At 35.8% G+C, this 19,875-nt stretch overlaps 1 protein-coding gene across 12 annotated transcripts in view; it reads right to left on the bottom strand.

The window, feature by feature from the left end:
• Window positions 1-442: 442 nt before the first annotated feature.
• CEP152 (centrosomal protein 152) overlaps window positions 443-19,875 on the bottom strand; it is a 99,557-nt gene continuing 80,124 nt past the window's right edge. For 7 of the 12 annotated variants that reach the window (XM_074234735.1, XM_074234734.1, XM_074234737.1 and 4 more), the window contains 7 exons: window positions 15,430-15,568; window positions 12,923-13,102; window positions 8,090-8,183; window positions 4,067-4,170; window positions 2,329-2,485; window positions 1,978-2,084; window positions 443-1,740 (listed from right to left, as the gene is read on the bottom strand). In XM_074234735.1, coding sequence (XP_074090836.1) covers window positions 749-1,740; window positions 1,978-2,084; window positions 2,329-2,485; window positions 4,067-4,170; window positions 8,090-8,183; window positions 12,923-13,102; window positions 15,430-15,568 — 1,773 coding nt within the window. In that variant the 3' untranslated portion in view covers window positions 443-748. The remainder of the gene's footprint in view (window positions 1,741-1,977; window positions 2,085-2,328; window positions 2,486-4,066; window positions 4,171-8,089; window positions 8,184-12,922; window positions 13,103-15,429; window positions 15,569-19,875) is intronic. The other 5 variants (XM_074234736.1, XM_074234742.1, XM_074234733.1 and 2 more) reach the window with 3 other exon arrangements.

Raw genomic sequence — 19,875 nt, 5'->3', positions numbered from 1 at the left:
AAACAATGCTGACTTGCATATAAAGTCATCCTGAGAAGAGAAAGTGAAGCAAAGACACAGATAGAGAACATCTTTGGTTCTGTGGGCATTTGTAGAAATTGTGAAATTAAGCAAATATCAACTTGAAAATTTAAGTGATACTTTAAATAGTAAAGCCAATAAAAATTGATCTTTGCAATATATGTAGTAAATGCTTGGTGAAAAAAAATCTTTTCAACTTGAGATAAAGAACATTTTTGAGTTTATATTTTCCAGGGAAAACTATATTTCCACCACAAGTCTATAAACATATTAAAGTTAAATTAGTATTTAAATTGAATTGTTTTTCATATTTACAAATTATTATTTACATTAGATTCTTCAAGTTTCAATCATGATGAAAAATATTTCTATTACAATATGAATTACAAAATAATTTATAACAATTCTTCTAGGGGTCATATATAGTTTTATTTAAATAAATAATTTTAACACTGCACAGCAAACTTATTTATAGATATAAAAGATTCTGTTTAACAATCAAAAAATAAACCCTACATAAAAAGACCAAAACATACACAACCATAAATTTGGAAGATTAAGGCAACATAAATATTTCAAGTAATTTTATGAGATTACTCATGTAACAGTCACATGCTATTAAAACATCCCAAAATAGACAAAGCTCACTTTTTTTCAATACAAATTTTACCTTTCAATTCTCTTCTAAATATATTAGTGTATCTTCTTAAACACTGTACAAGAACAATTAATCTAGATTGGTCAGTGGGCTATCAAAGCCACTATCCTGTTGACTAGTTTGAGGAGCCATTAATAACTTTCTTGAATGCTGATGATATGCTGAAGAATGAACTGCACTGTTCAGTTTTCTGAAGTCTGATTTCAGTACATCAGAGTTATGCTGAGATGCATGTCCAAGAGGCTTATTTACCTGTTCTGTCTGGGTTCGTTTGTCTTCTTTTTTGACAATAGGAAGGTGGTCATTTTGACATAAGAATTGTCTGCAAAGTTTATTGGTTTTTTCCTCTGCATCATAAAGGCAAGTATTTGTTGGGAATTGCATGAAAGAAACTGAAATTGCTTCTGTTTGCTTATCCGGGATCCCCTGTTGCAAAGGAAATAAAAATGATGTTTCACTGCTATGCAAGACATCAGGAGTAACACTTTTTGAACTCCAGTCAAGGGAGTCACTGGGACCATTTTCATCCTTTACTGGAGTTTCCTGAATATCAAAATTTGGACATTTGTCAGCTATGACCTGCTGACAATACTCAGTCTGTGAATTACATTTACACTCTTTTAAAATGTGCTTTTCTTTCAGACCCTGAAATGTTATATTCCTGGATGCTGAGTCAAAAAGACTAGGAGCCTGAGTAGATGTATGTGTGTTTTCAAACTGCACATGAGAGTTAATTTTGCTTCGTCCACCTTCACCAGGAACAAATTCAGGATGCACATTTCTTGACAAATTTTCTCGCTGTTTGCATGCAGTCACATTGGTCAGAATGCCTGAAGAGGTTTCTCTGAAAGCAACATGCTTTGTTTCCTTGTGTTCTGTGTCTTCTAACTTTTGTCTTAAGTTACAAGGTAAACACTTCTGAAGGACCTGCTCACTGCCTGTATTGGTGATATTATTCCTGCCACTTGATTTGTTTTCCATATCGTTTCCCCTAATCTGATTCATGTTATTTCTTTTTGACTGTTCAATTCCAGGTAGTAGCTCAGTGGATCGAGGGACTACTATTAAGTACAAGGAAAGAAAACACAAAATTAGAGGAAATACTGAAAACAAAAACAATTCTTTCAAGAACTTTAGAAAATCTTATCTACCAATGCTACAATCTTTAAGTTGTGATTGTAAATTACCTGTTAAACACTGTGAATAAGCTTGCCTTTCCTTTGCCCTTGTTTTATAAAGCAGAAACTAAAACTCTGCAAGGAAAAACAAACTACCGAAGTGATTTATCTTTCACATACCTGATGGTGAATTTTTGATCTGGGCTCTATTAACAACAGGCGTTTCCAACATTTTAGCCATTGTAGCAAGCTTGCTAGCAGCATTCATGATCTTTTTCTCAGCCCTGCTGGGAATTTCAGAATATTAAATCAATATAGTTCAGAAGAAAAATGAGGTTTTTTTAACCCCTCAGTTTTCTGTTATTTAATTCTTCTCACTAGTTTTTAGAGTAACAGAGTCATGTTTCTTTCATCCCAAATATGTAAAAACACTTTAGTTTTGCAAGTAGGAAAAATGGCTGGATAATCACATGATGTTCTAGCTTCTCTCACTCAATACAACAAAACTGTGCTCATTTTCTCTGGACTCACCCTTCTTGCCGTCCATCATCCTGCAAAAGTTGGTGCAGGCAAACCAGATAGTATTTACGCATCCTCCGAACAGTCTCTTGACGTTCTTTTAATAGTTCTGCTTTTAGCAGCTCAGCAGCTCTCTCTTTACTTCCCTGTATATACCGAATCATATCACCTACAATGTATGAAGTAAAAAAGTTAATAGAATGTCCAAGTGGGAGAAGTGAGATGCTTCAGGGCTATTTTCCAGAAAAGGGGACTAGTAGTGAAGTTTAAAAACAGTTCTGTTTTAAATAGTGTTGTGGAATATTAAGGATCTCCTTTTGGTAGGGTCTGATGAGAAACTCTTTCAGAAATTCCATAACAGTGATGAGTATTTAAAAACATCTTTAAACTCCAAATTATGACCCATATTAAAGGAAGGGAAGGAAGACTGGAAAAAGGAGAAAGATGTTGAGAGACAGGCTGAAATACAGAAGTGAAAAGGACAGCTCAGAAAGACTTGTATGTTGTTGGGATGTGAGTATCACTGAAATACTAATTAGCAATTCATAGACTCACAGACTTAGAGCAGGGGAGTCTTACAGGTTTGACCCTGTCATATAAAAAAGAGAAAGCTATGCCTGGAGAGGTAAAAGAAAAGGGATTTGACTCATGCTCTTTGGCTCCAAATCTAGAGTCTTGTGACCCCTGACCCCTTCTCTGTGTGGACTTAGTGACCTGCTTAAAGTATTCTAAGGCATGAATTGGAAAACATATTGGACAGTAAGAAGAACCAGGAAAGAAGGGAAGGAGTTATTGTTAACCAAACACATCAAGCCCAAAACTAGATCTGTCTAAAGAAACTCCTCATACCTGTTCTACCAGGGACTATCATGTATATAGGACAACTAATAATTTCAAAGCATTTATGATTTGAATAAAAAAGTAAATAATTATGATATTTAATTAAAATTAGATGGGGCATTAGCAAGAAAACCCATGTCACAATCAACCAACCAATAAACAGGCATTTATTAAGCATCTCCTATATTCTAAGCATTGTAAAATAGAAGAACAAAAATGAAACTGTTCCTGATTTCAAGGAGCTTACATTCTATAGGAAAAATCACATCTACATAAAAGTTTATACAAAAGATTCATGAAATGAATACTAGGAAATCCATGAGGAGCACATTGAAGGGAAAGGAAAAAAGAAAGAAGGAAAACAGATCTAGGAGTTAAGTAAGAAATATATTCTAGACATAACTTGTGTAAGGGCACAGAGACATGTCAGAACCAAACAAGTAGTTATTCAATTTCTGCTTCTTCAGTTCTCTAGCTGTAAGGAACTCACTACAAAGGGAAGTCAACTTATTCTATTTTCAGAGTTCCGTAATTATTAGGATTTTCTTCTTTATATTGAGCTAAAAGTCCCAATCACTTGGACTTTTAATGATTGGTCCTAGTTTTCCCCTACCATTACTTAATGTGTAATACAGTCAAAGTATTATTGCAATATTACCCTATTTAAAGTCAAATGGTTGTCCACTATAGTACATAAACAATCTCAGCTCCATCACTTCCAAAATGTATAAAGAACATCTGGAAAAGGCATCAGCAATCTCTGATATGTAAGTTTTTCCATAAATTCTAATGTCTAAAGTATTAAACTTATGAGAGCCAGAAGAATCCTTAAATGATGTCTTACAATACCTTATAGATAACTATATTTACTCTTTATAGACTGGGTTGCATAAATTCTATAGGAACTTACTTTTAATTTTTTTCACAGCTTTAATGTAATGTCCACGAAGTTCTTCCAATCCCTTTCCATTGCATATCAGGCAGCTATGGTCAACAGCACCTTCTGAAAATGATCTAAAAAAAAAAACCCAAGGGATCAAAGTTTAATTCAACATAGATTTATTAAAAACCTACACCAATATGCACTAGATGCTGTGATTTTAAAGAAAAAAAAAAAAACAGAAACAAAAAGAACAGTCCCTGAACTCAAATTTTGGAAGGAAATAGAGAATGTTCATTGCTAGGGGAATCAGAAATGTCACCTTAACACAAGGTGACATTTGAGTTAAGTCTCACTCAGAATTAGGTGGACTGTCAGATATAAAGAACATCAAGTAGGCCAGTTTGTCTTGAATACTGATACACTGAAAGGGAGAATAATAGGAACTCAATCTAGAAAAATAAGTCAGATTTTTTTTTAGGTTTTTTTTGCAAGGCAAATGGGGTTAAGTGGCTTGCCCAAGGCCACACAGCTAGGTAATTATTAAGTGTCTGAAACTGGATTTGAACCCAGGTACTCCTGACTCCAGGGCCGGTGCTTTGTCCACTGTGCCACCTAGCCACCCCAGAAAGATTTTTTTAAAAGGTTTTTAATGATAGAAGTTCATATTTTATTCTATAGGCAACAGGGAGTCACTGAAACTTTTTGAGCAGGGAATGATATGATCAGATCAGTGCTTTAGAAGGAGAAACCTGGGGGCAAAGCCAAGATGGTGGTGTGAAGGCAGAATTCCTGGAAATTCCTTCCCCCCAAAACTCCAAAAGTCAACAGATTATGACTCTAGCTGAAATTTAGAGGGGGCAGAACCCACAGAAAGACTGAGTGATACATTTTTCCAGTCCAAGATAACTTAGAAGTTCCATGGGAAAGGTGTGTGTCACCAGGACCCAGAGTTGGAAAAGAGCCCAAATTATAGCACAGTCCCAGAACAGCTTGAAGGGGCGGGGAGAGAGTTCTGCTACACCAGAATGAGTGTGGAATGAGGGAGCACTAGAACCTGCAGCAAGAATCTGGAGAAAGCAGCCTACACTGGATGGTAAGGGAGTCAGGGAAGACTGCAGAAATTTCTCTGTTCTCCCTCAGGGTAGAACTCTGCTGTTTACCCACACTCAGATCCAGGTTGTAGTTTGGGCTTCCATACTAAGATAGCCAAGCAGGACCCCTCCTTACAGCTCCAAGGCAGAAGGAAGTGTGGTGGTCATCTATATATCAAAGCACAGGCAAGAGAGCATAAGACCTTGGAGGAATAAAGGTCCCAGTGGGGTGTGCCCCCCCCAAAAATGCAAAGTCTTGGAAGTGCTGTAAATTAGTGTTGGACTGAGGAAATTAGTAAACAACAGAAAAAAGAAGAATCTGACTAGAGAGAATTACTTTAGTCCCATGGAAGATCAAAACACATACTCAGATGATGACAAAATCAAAGCTTCCATATCCAAAACCTCCAAGAGAAATAGAAAATGGGCTCAGACTACAGATGAGCTCAAAAAAGATTTTGAAAAGCAATTAAGGGAGGTGGAGGAAAAATTGGGAGAAGAAATGAGAGCAATGCAGAAAAATCATGAAAACCAAATCAACAGCTTGGTGAAAGAAATACAAAAAAAAATACTGAAGAAAACAGTACGTTAAAAAAACAGTTTAGGCCTAATGGAAAAAGCAAATGAGGAGAAAAATGCTATAAAAAGCACAATTGGCCTGGAAAAGGAGATATAAAAGCTCTCTGAAGAAAATAACTCTTTCAAATGCAGAATGGAACTAAAGGAAGCTGATGACTTTGCAAGAAATCAGGAAGAAATAACTCTCTTCCAAAAAAGGCAAAAATTAGAAGAAAATGTGAAATATCTCATTGGAAAAACAACCGAACTTGAAAACAGATTCAGAAGAAATAATTTAAAAATTATTGGGCTATCTGAAAGCCACGATCAGGAAAAGAGCCTAGACTTCATTTTTCAAGAAATTATTATTATTCATTATTTCAAGAAATAATATAGCAAAATTGGCCTGAGATCCTAGAAGCAGAGGGTAAAATTGAAATTGAGGGAATTCACTGGTCACCACCTGAAAGAGATCCCAAAAGAAAAACTTCCAGGAATATTATAGCCAAATCCCAAAACTCCCAAATCAAAGAGAAAATTCTAAAAGCTGCCAGAAACAAACAATTCAACTACTGAGGCTCCATAGTCAGGATTACACAGGATCTGGTACCATCTACATTAAGGGCTCCTAGGGATTGGAATATGATATTCCAGAAGGCAAAAGGTCTCAACGAGAATCAACCACCCAGCAAAACTTAACATCCTCTTTCAAGGGAAAAGATGGACTTTCAATGAAACAGGAGACTTTCAAACTTTCCTACTCAAACAACCAGAGCTGAACAGAAAGTTTGATCTCCACGTACAGGACTCTGGTGAACCATAGAGGGGGTAGATGAGAAGGACTAACTATGAGAACTAACTTCCGGCATGGGAAGAAGATATTACTCATTTGAACTTTCTCATTTATAAGAGCTGTTAGTGGGAGTATATATATATATATATATATATATATATATATATATATATATATATATATATATATGACACAGGAAGAAGCAGAATATATTATGGTATAATATAGTAAAAAGATGGAATCAATGGGTGATAAAGGAAAGAAAGGAAAAGGAGATGAAGAAGAAACTAAGAAATTTCATATAAGAGGCAAGAAAAAGCTTTTTCAATGGATTGGAAAGGGGGAAAGGCAAGGGGGGATAAGTGAGCCTTCATTCTCACCAGAAATGGCTGGGAGAGGAAATAACATACACATTTAATAGGGTGAGGAAGGGATGGGATAAGGGAGAATGGGGGGGGGGGAAGATTGAGGGAGAGGGTACTCAGATATAACACACTATTGAACAGGACCAGGATGAAAGGAGAGACAATAGAATAAATGAGAGTAGGGAGGAATAGAGTGAAGGTACAGCTACTAATAGCAACTGTGGGAAAAATATTGAAGCAACTTCATTGGTAGACTTATGATAAAGAAAGCAACTCACCCTAGAGAAAGAGCCATTGGAATCTGATCACAGACTGAAGTACATTTCTCTCTCTCTCTCTCTCTCTCTCTCTCTCACTATTGTTGAGGTTTCGCATTTTCTTGGGGGGGAGTGGGGTTTATGTTTGCTCTTATAACAAAAATTATTGAAATCATAGTAATAATAAATTAAAGTTCACTTGCAAAAAAGATAAAATAAAAAAGGAGAAACTTGGCAGCAATAACAAAGGACAGAGACAAGAGTACCAATTAGGAAGTGATTGCCCTACTCCAAGCTGAATTAGGGGAGTAGCTTTGTGGGAGAAGGGGATTAATGTGAGCAATGCTGAGGAGGAAGAATTGATAAATCTTGGTAAGTGTATGTGTATGGGGAGTCAAAAGAGAAAAGAGAAAGAAAAGTGTAACAGATAATTTTTAAGTCTGTACACCTGAGTAAACTGGAAGGAAGTTAGGAAGAAGTATGGGTTTTCTGGGAAAAGATGAGTTGTTTTGGTTGTGCTGAGTTTGAAATACCTAAGGGACAAACAGATAGAGGTGTCTAACAATCACTTGGCAATATAGGAATAGAGGTGAGAACAGAAAACAAGTTATGTTACACTGAGAGAGATCTGCACAGAGATGATCACTAAACACATGAAAACTAATGAGATCACCAAGATAGAGAAGAAGCACAGGGTCCAAGACAGAACTTGGTGTACACCTGTGCACAGGGGCAGACTATTGATGGTTATCCAGCAAAGGAAAGAGTTGTCAACAGAATGGTAGAACCATATGAGAGAAGGGTCAAGAAAACTCAAGGAGGAGAGTATATTCAGGAGACAGTGGTCAATAGTGTTAAGCACTACAGAGAATTCAGGAAAGATAAAGAAAAGGTCACTGGATTTAACAAAGATTACACTAAAACAAACAAATCCCAAGTGACAAAGTTGAGATCAACTGTTTCATTAAAATGGAAAGAGTCTACACCTTGTTGGTATGCTAAGTGTTTTCAGTTCTTCTAGTTTCATCTTCATCTCATTGTTTTCTTCCATTAATTCTTCAACAACTCTATTATTTTCTTCTGCAAAATAAAAGCATAATTTTATGTCCAGGTCTCTTAAACTCTTAAAACTCTTCTCTGGCTGCAAATCTTTAGAAAGTGAGCTACACGTTTTTTAGTTATTCTTAACTCCAGAATTAAGTATTCCCTTGATTATTTGCACAGCACATTAAAACTATATATACTGCACCACTACATATTTATACTGTATGTTATCTAAGAATTGTCCTCTTAACTAATTCATAGAATGACACAGAATATTCACACCTAGAAGGGGCTTTCAGAGCTCATGTAATCCAGTTCTCTAAATCTTTCAGAGGAAGAAAAATTTACTCCAAGGGTTATACACATTTTATTTAGTGATAAAACTAGGATCCAGACCTAGTTACTCCAACTCTCTCTAGTGCTCCACACTGTTGACTTCTCTCTCACTCAGGATACTTTCTTTTCCCTAGGTTAGTATGACATTGCTCATCTATATTTCTTTTAGCTTTCTCTGTTTCTTTGGCCAAAAAGGAATTCACTCACTGTTCTGAACACCACTTCAGACTATGTGTATGGGATATATACAAGGATTTAATAAAAGGCTTTATGTGGTATGTACATGCTTCCCCTGTACACGTTGTAGTTCCCTGAGCCTATCTTGTATAAGCTCCAGAGCAGAAGAAGCTTGTTCCTAGGCTTCTGCATTCCCTATGGTTTTACCAGGCACATAGCCTCTGTTTAATAGCTTCTAAGTTCACTGAATGATGGCTCAAACTTGAACCCAAAGGCAATGTAACTTACCTTCTCCTTTATTCCATCAAAAGGAAGGCACATTTAAAGAAGAATATTTCAATTTTGGGGACTTCCAAATTTTTGCTTAAGAGGATGATTTGGCTTAGACCTGGAGAATCACTGATTCCTCTCAGTGATGTGAAGCTGTTTTTATGACTCACTGAATGCTACCAAATCCCAAGTGGTAGTAAAATGAAATCTGGACTAGGTATCAACAGACATGAATTCTAGCTCTACTCCTGACTAGCTGTACATCACAAACACTCTGGGCCTCCATGACCTCATGTATAAAATGAGGGACCTAAATGAGAAGATCTCAAAGATTCATTCCAGTTAAAATATACTATGAACTCAACAAAAATATTTGGAAAGAGGAATTAAAGAAACAAATAAACAAAAAACCCCAAACCACATCAATGCAATACTACTAAATAGAAAAATCTTAAAACTAGTAATCAAAGCATTAGGGTTCTGGACTTGGCTCTATTATCAACTTGGGTGGCCTAAAAAGGAAGGTTGACTTTTCTGACTTTTTCTTTGTTCATGTATTAAACTAGGTAACAATCTCAAAAGGGAACTGTGCCAAATGACTATTTCATGATTACAATATGAAATATAAAATATTATCATTGAATAGTAACAGTAACCAACAACTCGTGCCATATGTTGTATATAGTATTTTTCCTTTTGTAATTTATTTGGTTTACATAATTTCACAATAACATTTTTATGTAGATATGTATATAGTTTGTTCTGGCCACCATTCCACTAATGAGCTAAAATAAATGCAGACACAAGGGCAGTTTTAATTCTGAGGGAAAAAACTCTGGGAAATTCTATCCAACTTTTTCTTACTTTCAACTAATTATCTATAACATTTCCCTGTAATCAGTGACCAGTAGCATTAAAGCTTCTCTGTCCCTTCCCTTGAACTTTCTTTAAATTTCTTCTTTTGAGGACACATAGAAATTTAAAAGGAGATGACCGACAGAATTTCCCTGTCTTTATATTTTGAATATTTCACTGCACTAAGGACATATATATATAAAAATTTCTTTTGGTTGCCCTGATGAAGCTAGATAATAAAGATGGGAGACTTCTGAATTTTTCTGGCATTCAGAGAAGTCAAGTGATGCAGGAGTTAAAGAGTTGACTTTGGAGTCAGGAAGACTGGGAGATTCACTCTTTTCTATTTGGTTGTTTATTTGCTATGTGACCTTGGACAAATCACTTATGCTCTCAAAGTCTGTCTAGCCTAATTGACCAGGTTGTGGTGAAATTCAAACCTTAAAGCATGGTGTCAATGACATCAAATAGTATTTGACCCACCCCTTAAGAGACAATGAACATTCTGTTCTATTCTCCTCCTCAACACTCACTTCTATAGCTTCCCATAGAATAAACTCTTGGTCAATCACATTATTGAAGACAGAAGTGTGACTAATCATTAAATCATTTCTATTTGGTTTTAAGATTTTCTTTTTTACCTACATTTGAATCTAAATGAAGACTGAAATACTGGGTAATCACTTCAAACTAAATTACATTGTGAAGGGCTAACTCAGGACAAAAAAGGAAGTTATTCAGTTTTCCCATCCTGAATCATTGTTGTTCCACTTGGCAACTCAGTCTACCAAGAATATTAATTTGTGTTTCAGACTGCACAAATACTAAAGATCTCCCTATTAAGAAGTAAGATGCATAGAAAGTAAAAGCTGGGGAAGATCCAGGGAACAACTAAAATGATCAAGAGTATGGAATACTTGCCATAGGAAAAAGACTAAAAAATTTAGAACTCTTAGTCCAAAAATAAAAAGGCTGAGGCCATGTCTTCTCTCTTAATTTCTCTGGGTCTTCAGTCTATTTATATGTAAAATGAAGGGATGGATTAGATTATCTCTAACAACCCTTCTAGGTTTTTTTTGCCATTTAAAAAAGATAGTTGAAACCCAAACCCTAAATTTACTGGAATGTTTTTCTGTCTCTTTTACAAAGAAGGGACAAAATACAAGGACAAAAGCACCACTATCAGGATGATTTACTATTTTTTAAGGAATCTCCATAACTTAGTCCAAACTTTTCACTGATCTTCATAATGATAAGTCCTCTCTGTCCCTCCCAAATGTTTGTGTGTGTGTGTGTGTGTGTGTGTGTGTGTGTGTGTGTGTATTTATTTAGGGTTTTGCAAGGCAATGGGGTTAAGTTGCTTGCCCAAGGCCACACAGGTAGGTAATTATTAAGTGTCTGAGACTAGATTTGAACTCAGGTCCTCCTGACTCCAGGGCCGGTGCTCTATCCACTGCACCACCGAACTGTCCCACCCCCAGATATATTAATGCTATTAATTAAAATGTCATCCAAAACGTTTTCTTGTTAAGGTAGGGAAATAGGTAACTTAAAAAAAAAAGATTTCTAAAAGCTGAGGCATAAGGAGAGTTTTACGCTAATCTTCAGTTAAACAAAAAAAAATTAAAAGCCCTTATTGAAGCATTGTAGTCGAAGTCTTATAATCAGTCTATAAAATTATGATGTGTATGGATGCTATTTCTAGCAGAGGTGCCAAGTGTGGACAGACTAAATGTCATTCAAAGAATAATCTAGCTGATTTTGGAGGCAGGTTGGCTGTAGGTTGATGAATTTTTTTGGCCATAAGAATTCTTTATAGACCCAAGTTGTACTGGACTAAGATGGCTAAGATGGCTGAAGATCAAGTTGTAGAAAGATTAGAATCTACAACAGGTAAACAGGGTGTCACTAGTGAAATCTTGATTCTCTAAACTATGTCTGAATGATATCAACTATGGCCAAATTGTGTAGAATGTGTCAGATCTTATAAGATCTCTTAAGACTCAGACATCTTATCTGATCTCATAAAGTTCAGGTCCATTTAATACTTAGAAAGGAACTCCATTAGGAAATCTTAGAAAAAGTCTAGGGTTTTGGGGACTCACCTAACATTCTACTCTAATTCCTTACTGTGGGCAAAAAGGCTGTTTTAAGAAGTATAACACATTGAAAATGTCAAAGTTCATGGAAGACTAAAAAAAAAAATCTGTCTTGGATTACTAGGATTCTTAATAGAAGTAAATTTCTGATGTTTAATAGATGACATAGTGGAGGATACCAACCATGTTCTTCCAGGAAATAGCCTTTGATGTTATTATCTAATGATGGATTACTAATGGTCTATGGAAATGACTATGGATGACAATTTCTTTTGTTCCTAACATATTAAGAGTGTTAATATATAAATAGGGCAGCTAGGTGGTGCAGTGAACACAGCACCGGTCTTGGAGTCAGGAGGACAGGAGTTTGAATCTGGCCTCAGACATTTGACTCTTACTAGCTGTGTAACCATGGACAAGTCACTTAATCATGACCACCTCACATCCAGGCCATCTCCACTCATCCTGATTTACATCTGGCCACTGGACCACATGATTCTGGAGGAGAAAATGAGGGTGGTGACTTAGCACAGCACCCCCTTCACTCAAACCCAATCTACATGCTTGTCATGATGTCACCTCCCTGATTGTCATGGTCTTCTTCAAAAATGAAATGACATTAATATATAAATATAATAAATAAATTAGGCAGAATATGATATTTGGGACACAATCAACATAAGTGGAAAATTAGTTTTAAGCAGATAATTGGGACAATGATTCCATTTTACTGGAAATTAAAATAAGAACTAGAAAGAAAATTTATGTCTGGATCATTCAGGAAAAGTTAAGGAAGAAATTACTCTAACAGGGACAAAGGCCTAAATTTAGAGGGGGTAAGAGAATTTCAGTGAATGAGAAAATAAATGTCGATGAACAATAGTTATGAAGTCTATTACTAAAACTAAAATTAATCTATATTAAGCTCAGAAGAGATCAGTGCTTCTTATAAACTAAAATATTACACTTTTGCAGACAGCAATGAAGTTTGAAGTTCATTTTACATTAGTAGCAGGTTCCCCATTTTCAAACACTAACCTCCAATTTTCTCCACTGTAGCTTTATGTTCTTTTAATGCATGTTGGAGATGCCTGCATGATTTCTCTAGCATTTTTTTCAAATCTTGACACTCCTGATTTGCTTTTTCAAGCTTGTGGAGACACTGTTCACAGCAAGAATCTTCTTGAGGTTCAAAGATTATTTTCCTACACTGAAAAACTGCACAAATAAAACTATAGTAAACTTTTAGATGCAGCAGATACTGGGCTTTACTCAATCTGCTTCAATACTTCAAAGATCTATGATTTTGCTAGTACAAGAGTACTGAGAGTTACTGAGAGTACTTACTACTAAGAGTACTCTGCTAACCGATCATGGGTCCCTGTACCTTAGCCTTGAAAGGCTGCTATGGCTGAATGTAGCAAGGAGTTGCTCTGAACTTAGGCAAGTCAGTCTTCAGATGAGTTCAGCAACCATCACTGGTCTCATGCTAGAAGCTTTTTCAGTTTAGTAGCAACACCTGCCCATGCATGCATTCCATGGCATGATCTCTAGGGCCCAGTTTCAGCACCATTCTTAGAGTAAGGTATCTCAGTAGGATTTAAGTAGTGAAAATAATGACATCCTTATCTCCCTTATCCCCTATAAAAATAATATGATTGTGATATTAGACTAGAACATAAAATATAACTCATCCTCTAAGACTATAAAACTGTCAATAGCTATCTCCTTATTGGTTTCATAATGTTAATGTTCTCATAGCAGTAAGCACCAGAAACAAAAAAAAAATATATATCAGTGCCATGCATTACATAAACATCACTTTAAAAAAAATCTGATTATATTGATTTTTCCTTAGTACCATTTTATTTTTGAACTAAGCCTGTTTTAAATATACATTTGCCCTCAGCCAATTATGCTCAAAATTGATTTTTCACTTTTTCCCAAGCAAGATAGAATTTAGACTCTGTAGGTCTGGCTTAGTAATATTAATACAATTAAATTCAAAGAAGATAATCGTCACAAGGTTAGTTACCAAATAGTGAATATTTTCTGTCCCAAACAACTCATAAAGACCAATTATACGGCATGGAGCAGGGGAGGAAGACAAGTTTTGATTTTCATAAGTGGAAATCCACTTCTAAATACTTACTCCAATGAAAGCACAGATTCTTAAAAAGTATTCCCAATTAGACAAAAAAAGCAAAAAATCAGGATGAGTCTGGCAATATTAATCTGTCATGACAGACAGGAAAGTACTTTGAAAAGTAAAAAAAAAACTACCAAATATAATCATTTACCAGTCAAGCAAAATTTCTGATAATCTCAACTTTTCAAAAGAGAGGTATGGATAATCATCAAGTTAGCAAAAAAAAAAAGGGGGGGAGCCTACTCTTAGCAAGAAAAAATTGCTATTAAAAACCTTATGTGTTTTACTTTTTATCAGAGAAAAGAAGCCATACTCTAAGGCCCTTTGTTAGGTCTAGCTACTTAACAATTTTGTATAAAAGCCTTATTTCTTTCTGATTTAATAACTTTGGACACCTAGTTTCCCTGGCAAGCTTCCCAACTTCTTATGCTATAGTAAAATAGAAGACATGAGAGTCAGGCAGGGAAGGGCTTTTATGATAAAATTTAATTCTGGAAGAAGTAACAACACTGAAGCAAAGGAGCCAGAGTGATTTTTTTGAGGCAGTGTGACATAATGGAGTGCAGAATTTGGCAATAGGAAGACCTGGGCTTGAATTCCATTTCTGACCCTTACTAAATATATAACAATGAGCAACTTGCTTATTAATCTCTCTGAATCTTAGCTTTCTTATGTAAAATGGGGATATTATCTGAACCACTACTTTCACAGAGGCTCAAATAAGATAAGCTATGTAAAAGGAACTGCAAATCTTAAAAACATTTTAATGTCGGTAATTACTGACACAGCTTCTATATGCAAAAAGATCTTTTAATAAAAGGATCATACGTTAAATAGCAGTAATATTTTACCTTTGCAAAGTACCTTTAACTAATCACTTAACTTTTTTTTTTTTGCAAGGCAAATGGGGTTAAGTGTCTTACCCAAGGCCACACAGCTAGGTAATTATTAAATGTCTGAGACTGGATTTGAACTCAGGTATTCCTGACTCCAGGGCCGGTGCTCTATCCACTGCACCACCTAGCTGCCCCAATCACTTAACTACTTTCTAATCACTTAACATCTATTATCTCATTTATTTTCTTAATATTTCTGTCACTATCCCCATTTAACAGAAGGAAAAAACTGAAGCACAAAATAAAATGGTTACAATTAATTCAACTATCCATTTTATTACTTACAGAGAACATCTATCATGTGCAAGGCAATATGACTTGCATAGCAGTTAATAACAACTGGAAGAAGAACCTGGGTCTCATGAATCTCAATCTAAGGGGCTCCTTTTAACTACCCGTTCAAAAATCTAATAATCTCTATACACAACATAATAAGTACTAGCCGCTACTATATACACAAGAATGTAAAAAACTGGGATAAAAACACAAAGTTACTCTACCAGTCTCTGCAGCTTTATCACGTGAGAAGCTCTGTTTCAGTATTTTTTGTAGTTGCATTTGGTGTCCTACACTGTAAATAGGAAGGCTTGCTTGATCTCCAGTTTCCTTTGTGTCAGAAATCATGATGACTTCATTTTTCTGAAATAGATTTCTCAAATAATCAATGTGCAGCAGAAAAAGCCATTATTCTCTTTTCTTAAAGATACAAATATTAGAAACACAAATAACCCCAAGGAACAATATGGCCTCTTAAAGTTCTTTCTTTAGTGCTTTATATAAATACAAAATGTAGTTCTTAAAAGTCCTGAAAAGCAGAATTTTCAACCATACTTAATAATGGCATCAATACACAATCAATGTTATGTTAAGTTAATGGCATCAATATACAATCAATGTACTTAATGAAACTATAATACTTTCTATATGTATAGCACACTGTGCTTTGCAGTGTGTTTTTTTTAGACATGCTCTCACAGCAATCTTGGAAGGTAAGCAAAACAGATCATTTCCATGCTCAAGTAGGAAAACCAGGGTTCAGAGAAGTTAAGGATCTGTCATCATCCCCCCCCCAACACCTACTCTAGACATCCATCTACAATACTTATCATATGTATATTATCTAAACAAACCAACCAAAAATATCTATTCACATGAAATGAGAAAGAATGGGGTAGTATATTTTCCTTTATTTAAATCAAATATCCTAGAAAATTTGCCATGTATGATAACTACCAATAAATGTACTAATTTTTTTAAAGTAATAACTTTGCTTAAATCCAGTGATTCTATAAAAAAACCATATCCTTTTCATTTCACACAGCTTTCTTAAGAGAAGAAAGGTTTTAATTGTTGGTCACTTGCTGCAACCCCAAAGGAATATATAAAAAAAATTTTTTTCAAAATATATATTTGAAAATACTTGGTTATCATATATAGATGAAAAATTTCTGTCCCAATAGTAGTAGTAAATCTGCTTTAGAGATTCTGTGGATGTGGAAATTAACAATGCTTTTTTGGAAAAATGAATGATTAGAATAGGTTGAGGAAAGGGAAGAATTATAAAGATTGAACTCTAGGTAGCCTAGAAGTTCAGTTCCTAACTTAAAATTCCTTTAATTTCAGTACAATCTGTATCACCACTATAAGCAGGTTGGAACAGCAGTTAGATAAAGTAACTAGGTTAGCTTACTGCAAGGAAGGCTGTGATTCTTAACTAGCTGACTTCAAATGCCAACAGGGGCACTTAAGAGCATATCCACACTGTAACCAAGATCAAAAGAAATGTAGTAAATTGGGAAACAATTTTTACAACTAGTATTTCTGACAAAGGACTCATTTCTAAAATATTCAGAGATCTGAATCAAATTTTCAAAAAAACAAGCCATTCCCCAGTTGACAAATGGTCAAAGGGTAGGCAAAGGCAATTTACAGATGAGGAAACCAAAGCAATCCATAGTCAAATGAAAAATTAGTCTAAATCACTACTTATTAGAGAAATGCAAATTAAGGCATCTCTGAGGTACCACCTCACACCTCTCAGACTGGCCAATATGACCAGAAAGAACAATGATTGGTGTTGGAAGGGATGTGGGAAATCTGGGACACTAATACATTGTTGGTAGAGCTGTAAACTCATCCAACCTTTCTGGAGAGCAATTTGGAATTATGGGGCAACAAAAATGTGCATACTCTTTGATCCAGTAATACCACTACTGGGTCTATACCCTAAAGAGATTACAAAAAAGGGTAAAAACATCACTTGTACAAAAATATTGATAGCAGCCCTGTTTGTGGTGGCAAAGAATTGGAAATTAATGAATGTCCTTCAATTGGGGAATGGCTTACTCCTGGCATGTGGTATATGTATGTGATGGGAACACTATTGTTCTATTAGAAACCAGAAGGGATGGGAATTCAGGGAAGCCTGGAAGGATTTGCATGAACTGATGCTGAGTGAGATGAGCAGAACCAGAAAAACATTGTACACCCTAACAGCAACATGGGGGTGATGATCAACCTTGATGGACTTGCTCATTCCATCAGTGCAACAATCAGGGACAATTTTGGGCTATCTGCGATATCATCTGTATCCAGAGAAAGAAAGATAGAGTTTGAACAAAGACCAAAGACTATTACCTTCAATTTCGGGGGAAAAAACCCATTATCTCATTATGTAATTTTGCTATTTGTTTTTGTTCTTTAAGGATATGATTTCTCTCTCATCACATTCAAATTAGATCAATGTATACCTTACTCTCTTAGAACGTCAGAAAGAGTACATATCAGAGAGTAAGGTACAAGAAGACTGGAAAGCTGGGAAGGAACAAGGTTAAGAATGGCTCTGAGTGTCAAGAGAACATTTTGTATTTGACCCTGGAGGCAATAAGAAGCCACTGAAGTTTATTGAATAGGGCAGGGTGACACGTTAGACCTTCAATTAAGGAAAATTACTTTAGTGGCTGGAGGATGGATTGGAGTAGGGAGATTTGAGGCAGGAAGATTCACCATTACAGGCTATTGCAATAATTCAGGTATGAAGTAAAAGAGTCTATATTAGAGTGATGGGAATGTCAGAAGAGAGGAAGAGGCCTATCTATACAAGAGATATGAAAGTGGGGAAATCAATAGGCTTTGGCAAAAGATTATGTGAGAGTTGAAAATAGTGAGATGTTGAGGTGATGGCTAATTTGCATGCCAGGAGTAAGACCAGATCATTTGAGACAAAGGGTAAAGGAGGAGAAAGTGACAAAGTACCTGACAAATATGAGATGAAGAAATAGAGAGAAAAGGGAGCTCACCGCAAATGGCTTCAATGTTTTAATATAAAATACAAAGCTAGTTTCTCAGTTGGGAGAGTGTAGAAGCATGGGACTTTTGTAGAAGGATGAAAAAGTTTGAAAGAGGTACTGTGGAGAGTAAGGTAGTGAGTTGATAAAGAAGATATAATAGGATTGCCTAGCATGAATGAGGACCCAGTTGAAGCTACATAACAAATTTGTAGTGAACCTATAAGTTTACCTTCATTCAGCTGTAGGTGTAGTAATGAAGGTGGTAAATGGTGAGTTATAAATACAAAGCTGTTAAGGTAGGTAGGTGGCATAGTGGATAGAGTACTGAAATTGAAGTCAAGAAAAACTGAGTTCAAATCCAGACTCAAACAACTTCCTAGCTCTGTGACCCTGGGCAAGAACCTTAACTCTGCCTTTTTTCTCATCTGTAAAAAATGAGCTGGAGAGGAAAATGGCAAAGCACTCCAGTATTTTTGCCAAGAAAACCAACAAAGAGTTGGACTCAACTGAAATGATTCAACAACACCCAAGGCTGGGACTTGGCTAGGAGTAACTGGCAAATATCATAAGGGGGTTGGGGATTCGAAAGAGGACAACAGTGTAGAGTTGAATTGGTTCACCTAAGAGTCAAGATGGGGAGAAAAGGGGTGGTTGAGGCAGGGAAAAAACAGAGTAGGAACAAACAGAGGGGTCAAGGAATTAGAGGGCATACTATGGGTGAAGATTAAAAGACAAAAGATTTTGGTCAGAGAAGGGAATTTCAGAATTCTTGAACATAGAAGTGATACATTTATGGTGATGGTAAGATCAAAGGAATAACCATCTTTGTGTGTGGTTGAGGTGGAATGGAGAAATAGTTTATGGGAAGTGAGTAGGTGGAGGAAATGAGCAGTTAGGCCTTTCCACAGGCCTTAGTAACTACTTAACTGCTTGTTGACTGACTGACCCGAGTGGCAGAGGTTGATAAAATACAGTACAAAGTATAGTTATGTGGAAAATCATTTTGCCTCACCATTTCTATGGAGAATTCAAAAATTGCCAAATGGACATGACAAGTGTGAGAATCAGGTCAATAAACATGCAAGTGGTCCATTAAAATGATAAGAGAACTACAGAAATAAGGAAAATATGATCATCAGAGGAACACTACACTAGGAAGGAAATGGGAGACTTAATTTCTTACTTTGGCTTTCCACTAAATTTGGGGTGATTTTGGCCAAAAGACTTTACTGCTCTAAGCCTCAGTGTTCTCAACTATGAAATCAAGGGATTGGACAAGATCATTTCTAAAGTTCCTATTAGCTCTAAAGGGCACAATTTTGGGTGGTTCAAACTGTAACAGTACTATCTTGCAACTACATAGCACTTAGTTTCTTTTTTTAGGTTTTTTGTTGTTTGTTTGTTTTTTTTTGCAAGGCAAATGGGGTTAAGTGGCTTGCCCAAGGACACACAGCTAGGTAATTGTTAAGTGTCTGAGACAGAATTTGAATCCAGGTATTCCTGACTCCAGGGTCAGTGCTTTATCCACTATGCCACCTAGCTGCCCCTCATAGCACTTATTTCAAAATGTTTTTACTTGTATTACTTTACCCTGAATAACAGACCTCTGATTTAAGTAGGCCAGGGGATTTTAGTCTTATTTTTCAGATGAAAAAA

This window comes from Macrotis lagotis, chromosome 4, assembly GCF_037893015.1.
Source record: "Macrotis lagotis isolate mMagLag1 chromosome 4, bilby.v1.9.chrom.fasta, whole genome shotgun sequence".
NCBI lineage: Eukaryota > Metazoa > Chordata > Mammalia > Peramelemorphia > Peramelidae > Macrotis > Macrotis lagotis.
Note: the sequence above shows the minus strand (reverse complement) of the source record. Positions and strands in the feature narration are given on the sequence as shown.